Source organism: Pyxicephalus adspersus, chromosome 5, assembly GCF_032062135.1.
Source record: "Pyxicephalus adspersus chromosome 5, UCB_Pads_2.0, whole genome shotgun sequence".
NCBI lineage: Eukaryota > Metazoa > Chordata > Amphibia > Anura > Pyxicephalidae > Pyxicephalus > Pyxicephalus adspersus.
Genome location: NC_092862.1, coordinates 76,952,405 through 76,973,126, shown reverse-complemented (window position 1 = coordinate 76,973,126; position 20,722 = coordinate 76,952,405). Strand labels below are relative to the sequence as shown.

General features: G+C 33.5%; 1 protein-coding gene across 1 annotated transcript in view; it reads right to left on the bottom strand.

Annotated features, from left to right (window-relative positions):
• The window catches only part of MOCOS (molybdenum cofactor sulfurase), a 141,447-nt gene that overhangs the window by 20,038 nt on the left and 100,687 nt on the right, over nucleotides 1–20,722 (bottom strand). The window contains exons 7-8 of the mRNA XM_072411910.1: nucleotides 6,902–7,018; nucleotides 5,868–6,278 (exon numbers count right to left, since the gene is read on the bottom strand). Coding sequence (XP_072268011.1) covers nucleotides 5,868–6,278; nucleotides 6,902–7,018 — 528 coding nt within the window. The remainder of the gene's footprint in view (nucleotides 1–5,867; nucleotides 6,279–6,901; nucleotides 7,019–20,722) is intronic.

The following is a 20,722-nucleotide window of genomic DNA, read 5'->3' as shown; positions in this document are numbered from 1 at the left end:
ATGTTTTTCCAGAACATTGCAGGCCTTTTTTAGATGTTTTTGAGCAAAGTCTAATCCAGCCTTTCTATTCTTGAGGCTTATGAGTGACTTGCACCTTGCAGTGCACCCTCTGTATTTACTTTCATGCAGTCTTCTCTTTATGGTAGACTTGGATATCGATACATCTACTTCCTGGAGAGTGTTGTTCACTTGGTTGGCTGTTGTGAAGGGGTTTCACTTCACCATGGAAATGATTCTGCGATCATCCACCACTGTTGTCTTCCGTGGACATCCAGGTCTTTTGGCGTTGCTGAGTTCACCAGTGCTTTGTTTCTCATGATGTACCAAACTGTAGATTTTGCCACTTCTAATATTGTAGCAATTTCTTGGATGGGTTTTTTCTGTTTTTGCAGCTTAAGGATGACTTGTTTAACCTGCATGGAGAGCTCTTTTGACCACATACAACCCCCCAAATCAACTCCAGGCCTTTTATCTGCTTAATTGATAATAACATAATGAAGGAATTGCCAACACCAGCCCATGAAATAGCCTTTGAGTTATTTGTCCAAATTACTTTTAAAGCCCCTGAAATTAGGTGACTGTGTAAGAAAATGCTTTAGTTCCTCACATTTTTATGCAAACTTTTTGTTCAACACACTGAATTAAAGCTGAAAGTCTGTAGGTGTTTCATTTAAAATTAATTGTGGTAATGTACAGAACCAAAATAAGAAAAAAGTCTCTGTCCAAATATTTATGGACCTATACCTGTATAAAGGTATTAAAGACCTAGACCTATACCTGTATAAAGATTAAGATGTTACTACTTGGATTAAAATAAACCAAACATTTAGATCTTTCCATAAGTATTGAACAACACAAATGAAACCATATATCCTATAAAGAATACCACAAAACCATATATCTCTTCACTAACTATGGATATTTTTATACATATAACCAGGAAGATTGCTCATGAAAAAAATATAAAGCTCTTAAAGAAAATTATAATATAGTTCTTTGCATACTGTTCAGATATATTTACCAAAAGCAATTGGTAGATATAGGTAACAAATGTTACTGTGTAAAATATATTTTAAATTGTAATATATTTAAAATTGTAAATTGCAAAATGTATTTTTTGTAAAATGAAATGAGTTGCATAATTTTTCAAAAATGGGTGAATGCCAATACCCTCCAATATATTTTGATCTACATGCATTCAGCATAGCGAGGATTGATTTTGGAAACCAAAATCAGTTTACTAGAATTTCTGTTTAAGAAAGTGTGTCATAGTTGTCACACAGATTTAAGGAGGCATTACAGTAATTGATTTCAAATATTGGAAAACATCAAGCCCTGTTTCTATAATCACATAGAAAAATATAGGTAATTCTATATTTACATAGTTTGCAGTTTAAAAATGTGTTGGGTAAATTTATTGAAATTTCATGTCCTATGGCATTGATTGACAATTGTCAAAAATATGGAAAATACTTTTATTTTTTATTTGCTGTAAAGCAGGTTTTTATGTGGCTGTTCATTGGGGGTTTGTTTGGAATAACCAATTGGATTTTAAGTATCCACACCTTTGACGGGGTTGAGTAAGGGCATTGCAGCCATAATATTGCACTTGTAACACAGTTAAATACTCTCACTTCACCCAATCTAACCAGAACTGATACACAGAGATTTAGCATAATTTCACAGAATTCTACAATTAAGATAAATATCCGTAAACAATGGTAAGAGAACAAACATTATCAATATTAAATATTAGCCAGTTAAGGAGTAAGTACTAGGCTATGAATAAGAAGATGTAGAGTTATATTGGTAAAATATCTGAAAATCATTAACATTGAGTACATTTTCATTTAGTTTGAAGTGCAATTTTTTTCTTAACCCTAAAGTTTTTCCTTTCCTGAATGGCATTGAAACTTCTTTTAGGAATTAAAATATTCATGTCCTCTACAGAGTGATTGTGAGAAATGATGTTCAACATGTGTATGTTAATTATTTTTATTGAATCATTTTATTGTGTGTCATTGTAGATTTATTCTGTCCAGTAATTTATCTTTTGTTTAACCAATGTCACATCCCTGATTAAGCTTGTTTCATTAAATAAAACACTACATTACAAGGAGGGCAGCTGCATAAGACTGTAATAAAGAAAGTTCCTTTGTATGTATGCCACTTTTAGATAGATTTATGTGTCTGCATAATTTGCAGAATTTATTACTTTAAGACTTTTCCCAATGTCTCTTTAGTTGCAATGTGTATGCAAAGGCTGAAATAAATGTTGATGTTAAATTTGTTATGATGAGTGCAGCTGCTTGAATAACCCTGAAGCTTACAGGGCCAGGTTTTATTTAGTTACTACCAGTGCAAGAATTTTTTGTTGTCTTTGTGATTTTATAAGTTTGCATCAGGTTTTCAGTGATATATTTATGCTTGTGATTCTATTTCTATAAACTTTTTTATGGAATTATTGTGTAAGCATTTTACACTCTATTAGGAAATATGTGTTATACGCCTACCTTACGTTAGCATATTGCAGTGACATTTTGTTTCTCATAGAAATGCCCATACACTAAAGATAAATTACATTAAAGTGTTGAATTTCAAATATATTCCTCTTACATTCAACAACAATCTCTATTACTTATATTGCTCCCTTTTAATGACTCTGCTTAAATTTTTACACATTGTTATATAATTTGAAACAATATTCACTGGGCCTGATTTATTAAAGCTCTACATGGCTGCTGAAAATAGGTTTGCATAGGAGGGTCTGGGCAATCCAGCAAACCTGGAATGGCTCTGGTCTTGGAATGAAAAGATTTGCCTAATACCAAATGATTTTTATGAAATCAAGTCCAGGTTTGTTGGATCCCCCAAGATCTCCCAAGATGGTCTATCCTCTTCAATCTTGAAGGGCTTTAACAAATCAGGCCCACTGTGTATCATAACTGCTTGGAAGAAGTTAGGGTTATTATTTGAAAGCAAATCCTAAAGCTGTACATTAGTGCAAATTAAAAGTGCAGTATATAATCTTTTTTTTTCTTAAATAACACAGAAGTTCCAAAGCCTAACTACTATCAGACCATCTGATTGTGATTCTTATTTTGTAAAAAAGGGAAAAGTGTAATTTTAAAAGTGTGTTCACATTTTTCAAGAATGTAAACATTTTTCATGCAAAAAGACTGGGTATTTGTATAAAAGCTCCTTATGTATACTTACCTCTGCATACATATATTTACATTTTATCTGTCTGAGGGTATACTTAGACCAGAATAAAATAAAATTGGGTTCTGCAACCAATAGTGGGTGCCAGTTTGTGACATTACCAGAATATGATTATTTTCAGGTAATAAAAACGAAAGTAATGTTTAAGGTAAGTAAGACCTATTAGAGTAGACAGAGACCAAAATGAATGTTTTCTTGAATCCTAAAATTCTGTTTAGTCAGTTTTTGTGTGATCTGACACTACTCACTAAATAATCCTAATACTCTCCTTCCCTTTTGGACACCTAGTGAGACTAGCCAACTCAGAGAAACCAAAGCAGGTACTATTATGTTACTGAAAACCTATTTTAGCAGCATATCAACAAATGATCTGGCTGAACAATATGTGATGCTTTCAAATAAAAGGGTACAGTAAAAAATGGTAATTTGTGTGCTTTGCAATGCTATGTATTTACCTATATGTCTGGTACTATGGAAAAAGCGAGTAAAAAAAAAGATTTGGTATGTGTACAAAGTACTATGAGGAGGACTTTCACCATGAGAAGTTAAACCTTTTCTGAATTAGTCTGTTCTTTAAAAAAATATATAATTTTCTGTTTAGCACTACACAATCATACACACACAAATGTGAGACCACTGCAGCAAAGTGTGGATGGTTATAAACATAAATGGAGATGAGATAATGTCAAGAAGATGGACTTGATTAACAGATTTGTAATTTTAATTACTGAAATGGTAGATTCAGATTAAAAGTAAATTACCAAAACCTCATCTACATCTCTATATTTGTAAAATATAATATGTCACAAATTGATTCTGCTGTCATACATTCAGGCCACTGATAATAAAAGAGTGAATTATTTTAAACATGCATTTTTGACTGTGGCCATTCATCATTTATTTTTGCTATTCAGTTTTGCAGTGTTCAATTTAGAATATGATCTGTTATTTTGAAAACTATCTTTTATATTTGGGTGATTTGTCACTGCCCTGGTATTGCCCTCAATTTCCAATTTACTGGAAGAGTGTGACCTGAACTAGTAGGTTGCGTGGAGAATGCTCCACTGTTATTGACATTCATTTATTCAATCCACACAGCTGTGCTGGGTACTATTTGATGCCAGGTCAGTGTGCAGGCCATACACCTATTTTATCATGCATTATTCAGTTAAGTCACTGCTAAGGTGTACATATTATTAAGTTGGCAAAAAAAAGCAATTAATATCTTCAAAGAAAAGCATTTCAAATAGTTCAACAGTATTTAAATGTCATATTTCTGCTGCAAGTATCTTTTTAATGATAACATTTCTTTGTAATGTAAATCAGACTCCTCTTCTCAATTATAACATGTTAATCAAGTTATTGCTCAATTACTGAATAGGCATCAGTAGTGGAATATCACTCATTTATTCGGTTTATTACTCATTAAATGTATTGAATAGTTGGTACTACAAAAATTTTGTAGACACATTTGAAGACAATTTACCCTGGCAACAAATGGTGGGTATACCCACAATTATACAGAAATGTTATTAAAGTTTAAGTTGCTACTAATAGCATCTAAATGTTTTCCTGTGTATGCTGTTCTATCTAATACTTTCTACGACCCAGAATATTACAGCTTGTCTTGTTATTACAGCTATTCTTGTATGAATTTAGCATATATATGTATATATTGTATTTCAAATAGGTTTAATTTGAAATGTTTAATGAACTAATATCTTTTTATTCATGTATTTTCTACTAACTTGTTTTACTGAATACAATTTAAATTGTCTTCTAATAAATGTTACTTTTAAACTAATATTACCCAGGTGCTGAACCTGTTAGTGTGTTTATATCATTTTTATTTATAAACCTGATGAAGAGGATACTTTTATCCCAACAAAATGCAGTGGCTAAGCAACTCTACTTTCATATAAACCATCCATGATTTAGAACAATTTACCTGATTTTTTCTCCACTTGTATATCTATCTTTCTCTTGTTACCACCTCAGTAAAAACTTTTTTTATACTAGTCTTCAATGTTCTCTGCTTATAGACATACTGATGCTGTACATGAAATTATTATGACAATAGCCAGCATATGTGTATTTCAGCCAAAGGGTGGATTATGCATTGGGAATGGGTACTAACGTTTTGTGTTAAATTTTTATTGGTATTATTCCTAGTAAGACAGGGTGCAAAAGAAACATTTTAATAAAAGTGTGCAACGAATGACCCTGCACTGACTGGAAGACATGGTGGTGGGGGGAATTACTTTTAACAATCAATACAATACAATCAATACCAATTTAGGTGTATCTGCAATGGACTATTGCAGAAGCCGTGAGAGTAGAGCTGCTTTTTGATATAGGGAGAGGCCTGACAAGACCAAGTCTCCTTGCAATTTATGCCTGGTGAGAGGACTGTAGGTAATAAGGGTAGAATAACCAAAATTTTAGAAATGTTTAGAAGTTGTTGAGTGCTGGCATTTGAAATATGAGGTTTAATGTGGGAATCATCTGAAGTTTAGAGAAAAACAATTGACTTTTTTGTAGCACCTGTTAATTTATTATAACAAACCACTGTGATAATTATCTACATCATAAATGTATTCATATCCTAGTAAACAATAGTATTACCAAGAAATACAGTATATTACCTGGAATGCTGCACAGGATTTGATTGGATAAAGATAGATGTGGGTGAGTGTGGTTAGTGTGTCATTTTTACATATATTTCCTCTTCCTTCACACAAACAAGTATGCTTTGATTCAGAAAACTTGGAAAATGCAGGACTTTTAGGGACAATCAAAACTTCTGAAATGTTGCCATTGGCACAGTTGCTCTGTTCTTCATTGCTTTCTGTTTGAGATGAGCTTATTCTGGCAATCTTCTCAACATCATACATTTGAGCAGGGCAATGAGATGATCGTTTTATAAATGTGTCCACTATGAAATTTAAAAACACTTGAGCATCCTCAAACGTAGACATAAAACCAAATGATATTCTGATTGAACCTGTTGGTCGACCATTAATGATGTCCATGTTATCACCACAAATATGTCCAGCCTATGTAAAAAAAGAAGGTACAGTAATATTTAAAAAATGCTGATAATTGTAAACAATTTTAAATAACTAAACTTGCTATATTTCATATATTTAAAATGAAGGAATAACTTTATTCCAAAAACACGTCACGGTACTTTTTACCTCTGAAAATCTACTCATGAGAGAATCGTGTGTGTGGGCAGATCTATAATAGGAGGCAAAATGATTAGCGCATAACAATGAAGAAAATGCAGGCTCGCCTGCCTAAAATGATCCTCCCATGCCACTCTACATACATTTAGATTTGTAATATCCCTGAACATCACAAGAGAGGGATGCTTTATCAGACACATTTTAAAATAATAACATTTATTTAAGATATGTAATAGCAAAATACTTTCCATGAATAGAAAAAATTTGGAGCATATACTTGTAGCGCTATCATTATATGGTAACAATTTTTGTAAATGCAATGTGAAATAATATTTGTTTTCTTTAATAAAACTTTAAATGTGAACAAGAAATTGGGGCATAGAATGCTTTTTAATTCAGCTGTGTGTGTAAAAATAAATAATTTTGTTCACAGCTTACAGCAGCATTTGTAAATAAACCCAACTAATAATCAATATGTATATCTGACTGACCTGCAAATTACTCCTGATTTCAGCATTGCTAATCCCCAACATTTTCTGGCAGGCACCAGCATTGCAGAAACAGCCTGTGCGAAAATGGATATTATATAAACTCGCCATCTTGTCAACCTGCAATTATAAATAGACAAACTTCAAATAAAACAATCCTCAGGCATTGAAAGACAATATTTTTTTTAATATATTTTAAGAGTCCCATATACCAAAAAAATACCCATTATTGTTTTTGGGTATGTTCATACCTGCTTCTGAAAAAAAGTGGCAATTAGACGCTCCTGAACACCTACTCTGCACAGCTAGGCTTGCAGGATCATTTTCAGGCAAAACAAAGGCTTGTGTTTGCAAAAGCCTGTACATGCTTTTATAAGCATTTGCAAGTTTATGGGGACATTTGGATGGCTAAATAACCCAATTAGCTACATGGAGCCTCTGAAAACCCCTTGTAAAAGCCGAAAGCCGGTAAAAGCATGCACAAAAATAGGCCCATTCACTTTCATTTAAACTAGAACAGAAGAAATACTAAAGCTCAGATTCTCCAATAAAGTTTAAACTAAATATCAGATGGCAGCCCCAGGTTACCTTTTAAACATATCGGCAAAATAAGAGGCTTGAGAGTTACCAAATACATACAGAAAGTAACATTTGTACTATTGCTAGACATTACCCAGCTCAAATAAATAGTGTAGAATTTAAGACGGTCGTCCCTTTTAAACGATGCATTTTGCTGGGCTTCTTCAGGGTTTTTTTTTTAGAGACTTTTATTTATGGATGGTGGAGAATCTTAATCGAGAGATATTGTGGTGTAGTAGTGGCAGGTGTTTTGAGCTTTGTGATAGGATGAAGTAGTGGTAGCAATAGTAGTCATTTTTTAAATAAAGCAACTATTTTATTCAATTTTTATTAAAATTATAAACATAAGTTAAGATAAAATGCCATTTATTGATCTTGTAAGATTTATTTCCAGTGTTTATAAAAGCTGAACTGTCTAAACTGCTAAAAAAAAATAAAATGCAGAAACCTAGATATCCTTAATGCATTGTTACGTACCTTCAAGTGCACCATGGGACCTTAAAAACTTACAACATCTTGTTTCTGATGTCGGAGCTCTGACTTGTCCCCTCATTACCAATTATTATTACCTCTATACTGATAGTTATACCCTTCAGAGAGCTAGTACTACAGAACCTCAATCCTTTGCTTAGCAGTAAACAATTGCTTCTTACATTGATATTTAAAAGTACTGAATGGCTACGGAGCATATTCTACAACATTGTCATCAGAAAAACCTTGTACAATATTCATCTCTATGCTGTAGCCTCCTGTTTCATAGTCTTATCTTGTAACCAAAGAACAGGTTCTCTTCGGGGCTAGTAAACACAAAAATATTTTTGGAGAATTCATGGGAAGTTTAGGGAGTTTAACACTGACTGACCAAATGAATTTGTGAAATGGTTCTGTTTGGTTGTGAATTGATCAGATATAGAGGTAAATATTGACTGAATATTGAAGTACACATATTCTATTGAGTGTTTAATTATTGGAAGGGCAGAATGTCCAACATGTGTCTGCTCTTACTCTGCTAATATGCTGTACTAGGCTCTAAAACTTTGGTTTGTCATACTGTACAGTAAACTAAGAGGATAAAAAATACAACAAAATAGTGCTTTATTATCACTTATTAGTACTGAAACCTCAAACCATATATTGCTTATAAAGTATATGACACCAGGGCCAAATGCTTTACTAATATAAGATGATCTGCTTTTAGCAGCTAATTACAGCTTTTTGGTGAACAGATGATTAGAGAAATGATTATTTAATCACAAGTATAAAAAATTAAGTGAATCATTTTCTTAAAAAATGCAATTAGTACTCATACTCTCTCCCTTCTTGTGAAAATGTTTTCTTAATATTTACAAAGCAGGGACCAAAGGATGTTTTCTAGACAAATTTGTTTAGTATTATGTAGTAGGTATATGTAGTATTATGTCACAATCAAACATTCCTAAAGTCCTTCTTCAGACAAAACCACATCCTTTATGATCCCTGTTGCATCAAATTTCTGCCCGTCATTAAATTGTGGGTGGTAGCTCATTCAATGCAATTCATGACCTGACTTGGTGCTCATACCACCACCAACTACATTCTAGCAGTACTGATTCATGTATAAGTCTTTGAACACATCTGGTTTAAAGCAACTCAGGGAAAACTAATTAGGGGACATAGATTAAATAGAGGAAAAATAATTACTCAAATATGCAATTTGTAATACAATTACTTTTACATTTTTGCAACTGCATATTACCTAAAACATAAAAGTCTGTTACCAATTGTTCCATAAAACAGAGGATGTTACATATATACCCTACACTACCATAAACATAAAAAAAATGTAAAGTATCACAACACAGAATTTCCAATACCTTGCTTTCTCAAATAAAAAAAACAAACATTTTATTCGGTATAGTTATAACCCAGTGCTACTGTTTTAATCTGGTTAAAAAATCATCATCATCATAAATATAAAATGAAATGTTTGGAAATCACAATAAAATGACCTTGAGGTACACTGCTTTACCCATACGAGTTGGAGTACACTACATTTCAGTAATGAACTTGATGACTTGACTTGTTTTTCAGTAAAGATAGCTAATTTCAAAACAAATGAATTAAAGTTTAAGATGATGTCTCTTTAGGCTCAACTTGTTTCACTAAAGCTAGGAAAAACATATCCATTGTATTAGCAAAATGTGCATTAATCAATCATATTTCTAGTGGCCACAAATGTTTAATTAGAAAGTACATTATTTCAAAAATATACAACGTGATCCCTTATAATTCATTTTTGTTATTATAATTGGTTTGTTAATATCCATTGCTGTCAGAGCAAAGTGTCTGGTGTAGTTTTTGGGATATGTGATGCATTCAAATACACATAAAGATCTAATTAATACAATATAATTACTAAAGTAATAACTTTATGAAGTATTAGAAGCGATTATGGGATATCATACTAATTTTTCAGAGCTTAATGAAAATTGCAGTTGACAACATAGGAAAAAAAAAGAGCTTTTTCATGCAAGATTTATTCACTTGTCAGTTTTTAGTTTTAATTGTTCTGCATTTCTGAAAGCTGTCTTTGTTAATTTATTAGTCATATGCACCACATATTTGGATTTATCAAACCAAGGTATTTTTTGAACATAATAGATTTTCATTATCTCAAGCACAGAGTTTAGCTCTCTCTTTTCCTGTTCTGAGAGAATTCCCAAACTTGAATAAATTTAAGCGAACTATATTAATTTAGGATATTTATTTGTATACAGTAAAATTCCCAGGAGTTTTGAGAGTTCCGAAAATCCTCCATCATAAGGGCTGAGAGATGTTTAACAAAATATTTTCTGGACTAACGCAGCAGGAATGAGAAATTAGCAATTTTTGGCTCTCAGGTCAGTTTAAGTAATGATATTTTGGCTATCTGTAAGGATGACAATCTTCCCACTGGCCAGCAATGTAGGAGGAAATCTTCCTGTTGACCGCAATGCTAATAAACCATGAGCTGAGGATATAATAATTATAGCAGGGGTTCACTAAAGACCTGAAAGATATTTCAAGTTCCCCAGTGTTCAAAAAGTCGAGAAACACTGCTCTAGGCACTACTTTTGCAACATCAGATACTTGACAGTGATTTAAACCCTTCCCTTTACAATACAAAGCTAAAAAACATAATTTAAAATATCTGTATACTAAAAAACATAATTTTTAATTTTTGCATACTTTGCATTTCAACAACTAATACATTTTAGAATATAGTATATTTCATTTTTCTGTTTTTCATAGGACTTCAAGCTCTGAACCAAAAAGGTGAGGGCATAGCTGTACCTTAAAGAGTGTCTTAAAAAATGTAAAAACATTAAACTGTTTAAACTTCAACTTATGCTGATAGATTTGGCCTTGGAATTTATTAATCAATGGTCTCTGATCATTAATGAGCTTATAAAAATATGACTAGCACATTTCCTAAACACCATATAAGCGCCACATTTCAAGCTTAAATATGAATTTGTTTCATAAACATAATTTTCTAAAGCTTCTCAAAACGAAAGACTGCTTGCAAACAGCTGAATCCAATTAATAATCTGAGTGGAGTTTGTAACTGATTGTAGTTCATAACTCTTCAATTCATTTATGAGAAATGCCATCTGTTCTTGGCATTTTATAAGCATTACATCTGATCAAACGTACAAGTACAGTGTAAGGAATAGAAGCATAAAAATATTTAGGGAAACAAAACTGGGATATACATATAGTATCAGGACTTTATAGTTTAGTTATTTCATGATACTAAGAAACTAACCAATGTTATATTTTTGATTTTGTCTGAACATCATGAAACAATGATTTAGTTTGAAACAAACTAAATAAAAAAGCAATATATATATATATTGCTTTATTAGAATATAATATATAGATATCAGCTATGAGGCTGATCACAATTTCACCTGGAAACCATCATTTTCCTCAAAACCAGTATATGACTGGATTTATTCCCCTTCTATGTAATTATTCATAATGCCATAATCAATACCTGTGTTTCCCTTCAGCCAGAGGAAACTTGCTTAGGTTTAATGCTCAAAACACAGTTACAGTAATTAGCTGATCTGCTTGTCTGGTAGTCTTTAGCTTTAACAGCCCTAATCTAAACTGGGAAAATTTCCATTCCTAATCACCTGTTATTGCAAGGCTATGCCAACAGGTAATTTTACTTAGTAATCTTAGTTTATCAATGAATGTCCTGTCAAATTTGCTTTTCAGTGTGAGTAACTAATCTTTTAGTTACGCCGCCAATTTCAGAACCCATCATGTACCAACACCCATGGAAGTTGTTGATTTTTGTTCAACATATTTGAATGCAAAAAGAACTGCCTACAGTAAAGGGTGATATTGTCAGGGGTCTGCGGACACAATTTGGAACCAGTGGCCAGAGCCCACAGTAGACAGAGAAAAGGTACACATAATCAGCAGCTCTCAGCAGCATGAGGCTAGTCTGTGAGTAAATGCCAAAGTGCAAATTAAGATTAAGATTAATTTAAGAAGTTAATTTTGTGCTCCATGGGTATCAGTGACACTGCTCTCTCTTGGTTTACTTCCTACCTGCCTGACCGCTTCTTTCAAGTTTGTTTCAATAGTAATTCCTCCTCTCCCACACTCCTCTCTGTTAGTGTTCCCAAAGGGTCAGTCCTTGTACTGGTTCTCTTTTCTCTGTACACTTACTCTCTCAGTAGTCTCATATCCTCTATTGGTTTACAGTACCATCTGTATGCTGATGACACTCAAATCTATCTGTCCACCCCTGACCTGTCTCCCTCAGTCCTGGATAAGGTCTCATACTGCCTATCAGCCATCTCATCATGGATGTCTGACAGATTTCTGAAACTCAACCTGGATAAAACAGAACTCATCAGCCCCCCCGACATACTTTTGTTAATAACACTGTTATTTGTACCTCCCCTCAGGCACATTGTCCTGCCATCACCTGCGTCACCTTTGATTCTGCACTCTCATTTACCGCTCATATTCAGAACATTTCCAGGTCCTGTCACTTTCACCTGCGCAACATCTCCAAAATCCACCCCTATCTGTCCCCAGAGACCAACAAACTCCTTGTACAGGCTCTTATCATCTCTTGTCTGGACTACTGTAACCTCCTCTTCTCTGGAATTTCACTAACCCAACTCTCCCCTCTACATTCTATGCTGAATGCTGCAGCCAGACTCATCCATCCTTCCACTCCTCCTCTGCCTTTTTTCTTTTCAGTTAATGAACAGCCCTGCTTAATATGTTGGCACTATATAAATCATGTTTATTAATTATTTAGTTATTCAGTATCCAGGAATCGCTAAGCAAAGACTGGGTCAATTTTCAAATATCTCAGTGACGGCTATGCCAAGGTAACAATCTAAAACCAAACACACCAGCGTTCTATCACAAGCAAAGTCAGTTTCTGACAAATATACTTGAATAAATACAGAAAATAAAACATGACTTTACCAAACTTTTTTCCAAGAATATTGTGGAAATATTGTGTAAAAGTACACCCTTGACTGCAGAAGCTAGTATGTCCCCTTTTAGCAGAAATATTATTAGTGGGCACATATGCCCATTAGTCTCTGACATTTCCGAGCACTCCTCGATAGATACATTTCTTTAGTTGCAATGTGTGGGTTTCCATCAATGAACTACCTGTTTAAAAACAAACACAGTATTTCAATGGGAGTCAAATCAGGGCTTGGACCAGGCCAGACAACCCTAAATTTTATTTTTTTGAGCCATTCCTTGGTGGATTTGGTAATGATCTTTAGATCATAATTGTTTTAAAAATCAATTTACACTTTAACGTTCAGACAGATGTCCCTACATTTTTATCAAGCACAACCCCTGAAACACAGCCCACAACTGTCCTGAACAGTGCATCTCTCACTTGCCTGTTATCTCATTATCATTACTGGGTTTTATATGACATTATCAGATAGACATATCTGACATTCTTAGCCAAGGGCCAATAAGGTATCTATAGATTTAGCAGACCATACTACTTCTAATAGACACAGAAAAGAACAATGGCTGTCTGGCTTTACAATGTGGAATATTTTATATTATGTATTATGTTTTATCTATAAATGTATTGTAACTACCACTTATCCTTGATATCATGTATACTATTAAATCTTCAGTTTCATTTTTAGGATACTAAATTTATCATTTTGTAGAATTTTCATTATTTACTTTACAAAACTTTACAAACTTTGCAGAGTTTGAAATAACTGTTTTAAAACATCTTTGCCCTGAATATGATTCCTCACATGGGAAAGGTAGCCAGTGATCATTCACCATTTGAGATAAAGGGATCTACTTATTTCCTTTCTATCAGTTTTGATAGGATGCCATGTTTCTATAGTTGCATAAAAATGATAAAGCCATTCTATCCAATGCCAAAGCATATATCAAATCTAATGAAATATGTGATGTTTTGAAGTCAAACATTAAGCAGCTAAAAGCATGTAATTGTTGAACATGTTTAATAAAACTTTTGTTATAACTGGCTGTATGCCCATCACATCTGTTTCTTAATTGAAGAAATGCTTTGAAATTACAAAAGTATTCTGATTTATGTGATCTAAGATATTTGCTAATTGGATTTTGCCAGCTCACAAATATATATATTAGGGGGAGCATTTTACATGAGACCTAAACTTGCTGTATGCTAGCTACAGAAATACATGTTGCTGAAGATTCTTATCCTCTCATTTATGTACATAGGTAGAAAACAAATTTGACAAATACATTTTGACAAAGTAAATGTGCATAAAGTTTCAGGAACATTTTCAAGAATTATTTAATTCAGAACGTTTTAGGGGTCACTTTACACAACATATCCACACAGAACTGAATTTATGCTAGAAACTTGCTCATGCCATAAAAAGCTGCAGGAAAGATAATACCGAAATCTATGAAATAGTGGGACATAATGTGGATCAGTCATTGGTGGAACAATACAAATTCAACATAATATACACCCCCTTGGACCTTGAGTTCTAGGATTCTCTCATATACACAAGCCTACTTTCACTAGTTTACACAATTACATCTATTAACAGGCTTTTTAAGGACGACAAATTGACGCAAAAGCACATACTTGCTTGTGCAAATACTATGAAAGTGAAAATATTTCATATAGAAACAGTACATTGTTAGCATTGTGAACTGCACCATGTTTTTATATAATTATTTTAGGACACTGAATATAAACATTGGCAGGTGCTGCTACTGTGATCCATCACCATCAACCATATAACCTTATACCCTGGATCAAAGACTAGACACACATGTTGACAGCAAACATTTTTAATTCTATGTAATAATATTGTTTACAGCTTATTGGTTTTATAGAGATCTATTACTGGTACTGACATACTATACAACTAACTAAAATGTGATGGCCACAGATTTGTGAAAGTGACCTTTTTGCATCATACCAGTGACTACCAACCACTTACATTATTTAGCATTTACTATTTGATGTGCTTGGTAAAATGATCTGATACAAAAGTTAAACAATACCATGCAAGAACATTTTGTTTGCATTATTCTGTCCCACAAAACTGCAATACCAGATAATATAAATTGTAAAGAAACTTTACATTTATTAGCAATTGCCTACAGCAATAAAGGAAGCCTGTGGTGAAAGAAAAAACCCAACTGGCACTGACTCTTCCTGCTGCAAAACCATCCTATTTTGCTATATGGATCACATCCATATGAAAGCAAGAATGTTTTTAAACGTTCAATACTTTGTTTATGCATATGCTGACAAGGCCTAGAGAAGAACTAAACTCTTTAGAAGGTGGTGAGCTTCCTCTATAATGAATCAATTATGACACATATTTACCCTGTGCAGTGGCCCTGCAGCAACAGTAGACTTCTGTGGGAACGGCAATCCTCCCCATTGATTGGATGGTATAACCTGTGCGCTTGTGCAGGAGTTACATTATACCCAGCAGCTGGGTAATTTAGAGGTAAAACAAAAAAAAATGAGAGACAAGGAGTTCGTTATTTGACAAAAGAGACATTAAATGTCTTTTTGTCAAATAGTACTACCTCTTTTTTTCAGTTTATCAGTTAGTCAGCTTTAATTGATTTATTAAGATTTAATATTGTGCACAAGAAGTAATAAAAATGATGAATGGCGAACGCAACAAAAAATACAAATTAACAAGGCTAAATATCTAATTCAAAATCCAATCAGTGCATTACAGAACCTTTAAGAAGAATGCTTCACACGTGCATGTCAGAAGTAACACACACATTTGTGTATATATTAACTTCTAAAAAGGTGACCTGCTTTGCTCTGAGAAACATATACAGGCCAGGTCCTAAAGACAAACAAGTTTTGTTAACCACTGCTTTGTCTCTAGGAAAAAGGGTTAGGGTGGTGGCTGCAAAGCATGTTTTGTCATATATTTTTCACATCTGTCCATGAAACAAATAAAGAAAATAGGTGCAATGAAGTGCAACATAGGCACAAAAGAGTTACTACTTGTGTAATAATTGGGGGAACTTGTGTTATATACATGCACCTGGTTTTCAATTTCTTTCCCTGTCCCACCCTATATTTTGTGATGTCAGTAGTAACTGAAATACTATGCAGAAAATAATTTGTGCTACTTTTCCCAATTTGCTTTTTTTAGACAATAATCCAATTTAAATCAGCAATAGTTTATTTCATAATATTAGGCTAAATATAAAGACACAAGCAACATGACACCAAGACATGAAAAAGTGACCCCTTAACTGTGTTATTAATATAACACAACAATAAATGTAATAATTAAATAAAGAAGTAATTAAAGAATAAAGAAAACAAAGAAAAAACTGCTGGTTTTGGGAGACAGTCTTCGCCACCCTAAATGTAACTATAGTAAATTGTTTGTGTGGAAAAGACTTTGAAGACTGCGAAGCAAGAAACCCTGGGCTTAACTCATGGGGGTGAATGTGGACTATATACTTTCAAGTAATTATCATACTTTTTCAACAGACATCAATTAAACAGAGCATTTTCTGAATTTTTACTGTGGGAGAAAAGATAGAAATCTGTTTGTATGAGTTACAGATTGTAAATGACGACCTCCTGGTGGTTTGTTAATGTTTTCTCTAAGGCACCGAACAAGCTGATTCATTTTGCTGTTGGCTTCAAATTGGCCTGTAATAAGTTTTCTGAAAGTACTTCAAGTAGTAAAAAGATGCTGCTATAGAATCATATGTGACCTAATCTAAATTTCATTTCATGCATGACTTAGAGAAGAGAACAATGATAATAGCTGGTTATGCTTTTGTAAGAAAATCCTGTACATTGCTTTGCTTTCAAACATGACTTCTTTTGTTATGCATTACTTTCTGGATATCTAACATTCTTACAATTACATTTTAATATTACAATATGTTATGAACATAATATTACATTATTGGTTCCTAATAAGTATGAAAAGCATCAGCTGAAGCTGTAGACAGTGTGAAAAAGTATATTGTGTGTTTATAAGTTGTTATCACTAATACATTAACATAAATTCCTACTATATTAATTTGTAACAAAATATGTTTTTATAAAGACAAAACTTTTTTTTTAGCTTTGAAACGAGTGGCCAGGATAGGACTCTCTGTTAACTTGTAAACACTTTTGGGGTCCCCACGGTTTGTCCTGAAGATCATTGTCCCCGAGACAGAAAGTAGGAGTAAGTATAAGGGGATAAGGATATTCAGTGTTTGGTTGAAAACTGCTTAAGATGGCAATTCTGATGTATTTGTGGAATTTAATCTAATTTCCTGTTGCAAAAGTAACCTGATATGAATTTAAAAAACATACTTCCTTTACATACAATTTACCTTATTCTTCTGTATAGGACAATTTCTATTTACACACACACATATATTTAAATATTTGAAAAAGTATTTTAGAATACTAAAATTAATAATCATGCATAGTTTTTAGAACATGCATTACTTTTTCATTAAAAAGCTCAGTAATCTCTGGAAGGTTGGGGAAACCAGAGAGTCCCCCATAAGTCATTCTGTAACATTACCTGAACGCTCTTATTTTTTGGACTGAGTTAAACTGCATAGCAAATAATTTATCCAACCGGTAGGTCCTTTCCAAACCTACACACATGCAGAATGCATCACTGCATTCACTTTTTACATATATGCCTATGAACCCTGAGCCATTGGTTTAAAGCAAGTACTACAATATTTTTTATTCCAACATGAAAAGTGAGGAGCAAACCCCCCAGGGGTAGGCGGGGGTTCATAAGGCATTTTGGAAAAAGCCAGAGTAAAAAGGCCTGTATTGAAGAGGGGTGCAAAATTGTACCCCAATGCACTAAAACGCTATTGTGTACCACCATACAGTATTTTGCCAAAAAAAGGGTTAGGTGTAGTTTTAGGGTCACTGAGGTGTGTTGGCAGCCTGTTGAGAATGAATAGTCCTCCTTAACACAATGCATGTGATCCTTTTTAAGGATCCTTTTTAAAGAATAAAGCTGTTTTTTTATTTATAGCAGTTTTATTTTAAACAAAAATATTTTTATAATGGAAGAAATAGGAAATGCCTTTGAGGACAATAGCAAACTATTTATAGTGATTTATCAACCATCTAATGTGTTGCTTTCAATTGTAATCTGATTGAAGTATTTTAAACCTTTTATGGTACTGTTTATCAAAAACTAGTTAGTAGATAAACGATCATCACCCTGATTCTTCTCTGATTAGCACTTTTATTATGCCTCAGTAATGAAATAGCAGTGAGAATGGTGGCAATCAGTGACTGATTAGTGCACCCTAATTACCTAAGTTTCATATACTTGTATGAAGTACCAAGTGCCACTTTTCCAACTGTCTATCCAAAACTGGAAAATGGCAATAAATGTCAAAAATTGCAATCACGGGCTTACAAAACAGAAATTGACGATCTTATAAATCTACTGATTTTGCTGAAAAGTGACTTTTAGGTTAGTTACCATTTTTTATACACAACTAACAAAAAAAATTCAGCTAGTGGAGTTTGTCATTTCTAGAGAGGTAGCCTGAAAACATTTGTGCTGCTGTGGTTGCACAGATTTTAGATTCCACATTGTAAGCCTGCAATGAGAGAGCGTTGAATCCAATTTATGATATAGCAGGAAGTTTCAGTAAACAGCAAAGCAGAGAAACAGAGAGTCACAGATATCTTTACCTGCGTAAGTGCAGATAATTTTCTTCTCACAGTGCTCTGTAAGCAAAATCTTCACTGCTGAAGACTTTACGTTCAATTTTCGCTACAGTTGGTACAAGGTAATGCTTTTGAGTTCAACACCTTTTTTATTGCGGTGGCAAATATACTATAAAATAAAGTTTGTGGAAAATAGTTGATAGTTTGCATAAACAGTTGGCTACAAGGTAGAGAACTCAATGTGCTTTATATACATTATGTGCTATTTAATGTGTGTTTGCTGCACCTTACACACCTCACGCATAAATGTTTCAATGACTGTTTGTAGATATTATGCTGGATGCTATAAAATATTATTATATGTGGTATAAAAATTATTGTGGTTATGTTAAGTTACTGCCTGTAGCGATCATCTAATCAGTCAATACTTTAAAGATAGAACTAAAGTCTAAAACATTGCAGACAGGAAGGATTTACTCTTCAGTTTTCTACTGCAATAAAAACATCTGACTTACCTGCCAGCCATAATTTTCTTAATGTACAATGATTTTTGCATACATGTCATCCCTAATCAAAGTGACAGAAGATGCTGAACCAGGAAGACAGCTGTCATATAGCTTGGAAAAGGAGCTTTAGAAGGTAAGTGTGCCAAAATGTGCAGAACCCTGGCTGGAAGTGGCAGATTGTCTTTTAAGTCCGTAAGATTTTTTTATCTTCTAAAAACTGTTTTATACTATTTTCTTCTAGGATCGAATGTGTTTAGGTTAAAAGAAAATACATGAAATAATAATAATAAAAAACGGTGAACATCCATGACATGTTCATTACCCTATCTCCTGTTCATATAAACAATAATATATGGTTATGTGATTAAAATATGTGCAAAATAAATCAATGAATCAAAATGATTATATCATTACATTAAAAATAAATCCTAAAAGCTGTCAATTTAGTAAAAAATTAGGTTTAGTGGTGTGGAAGTATATCTGTATTGTAATGGCTGTGATTGAATATGGACCACTATGGACAAACTGTACTACTATATATTTTAAACCAGCCCAAACCCCGTTGGGTTCAAATTAGTATATACTGAAACAGAAGCCATTCCTGACAAAGTAAAAAAGTGACAGGACACATTGGGTGCAGACAAATATTGTGACACAACTATGCAAATATCCACTGTATTTGGAAGTAGTGAGCTTCTTAGACACAACTCAGCCTTGAGATTTAAAGCTAGGCTAAGCTGTCCATGAATCTCTAGGTTGCATTTTTGTGTCTACTTTCTGGTCTGCACCATGTGAGTCCTCGAAAAGTCTCATTGCCGCAAATGACTAAAATCTAATGCAGATGCACTCTATTTACAGGTGGAACTGGAAACATTAACTAAGATACATCTGCAACTAGCAACCAGGACCACAACTTGGGCACCATCTCCTAAACATGCTGGTCTGCCATACTCCCAGAGACTATTGACACACACATAAACACACAAAAAATATCCAAGCCTGCAGGGGCATTATTATGATCTGGGGTTGCTTCAGTTGGTTGAGTCTAGTTTCAGCAATGTTATATGCCCAGAAATTAGGTCAGCTGACTACTTGAATATATCGATTGACTACATTTACTGATGGCACAGATCTCAAAATGGAAATGTTAGGATTCATTGGTTCAAATTGTCAAATAGTGGTTGAGAGAGCATTTCACACATGGATTATCCACCACAGAGTTGGGACCTTAACCTCATTAAAAATCTTTAGTATTTACTGGGGAAGATTATGCAGCAGCATGAATACAAGATCTTGGGAAAAAATTCAACAGAAATAAATGTGACATTGAATGACCAATAAAATATTAGACTCCAAAACTGTTGTTTTGGCTAGGCAGTAAAGGTGAGTGAGGGTGCTGGTTACTTTGATATAACTTGTTGCTCTCTGGGCCTGATTTATAAAAGCTCTCCAAAGCTGGAGAGAATACACTTTCATCAGTGAGGCTGGGTGATCAGCAAACCTCGAATGGAATTCTTTAACATCAATTTTCTATTTGCTAGCAAATGT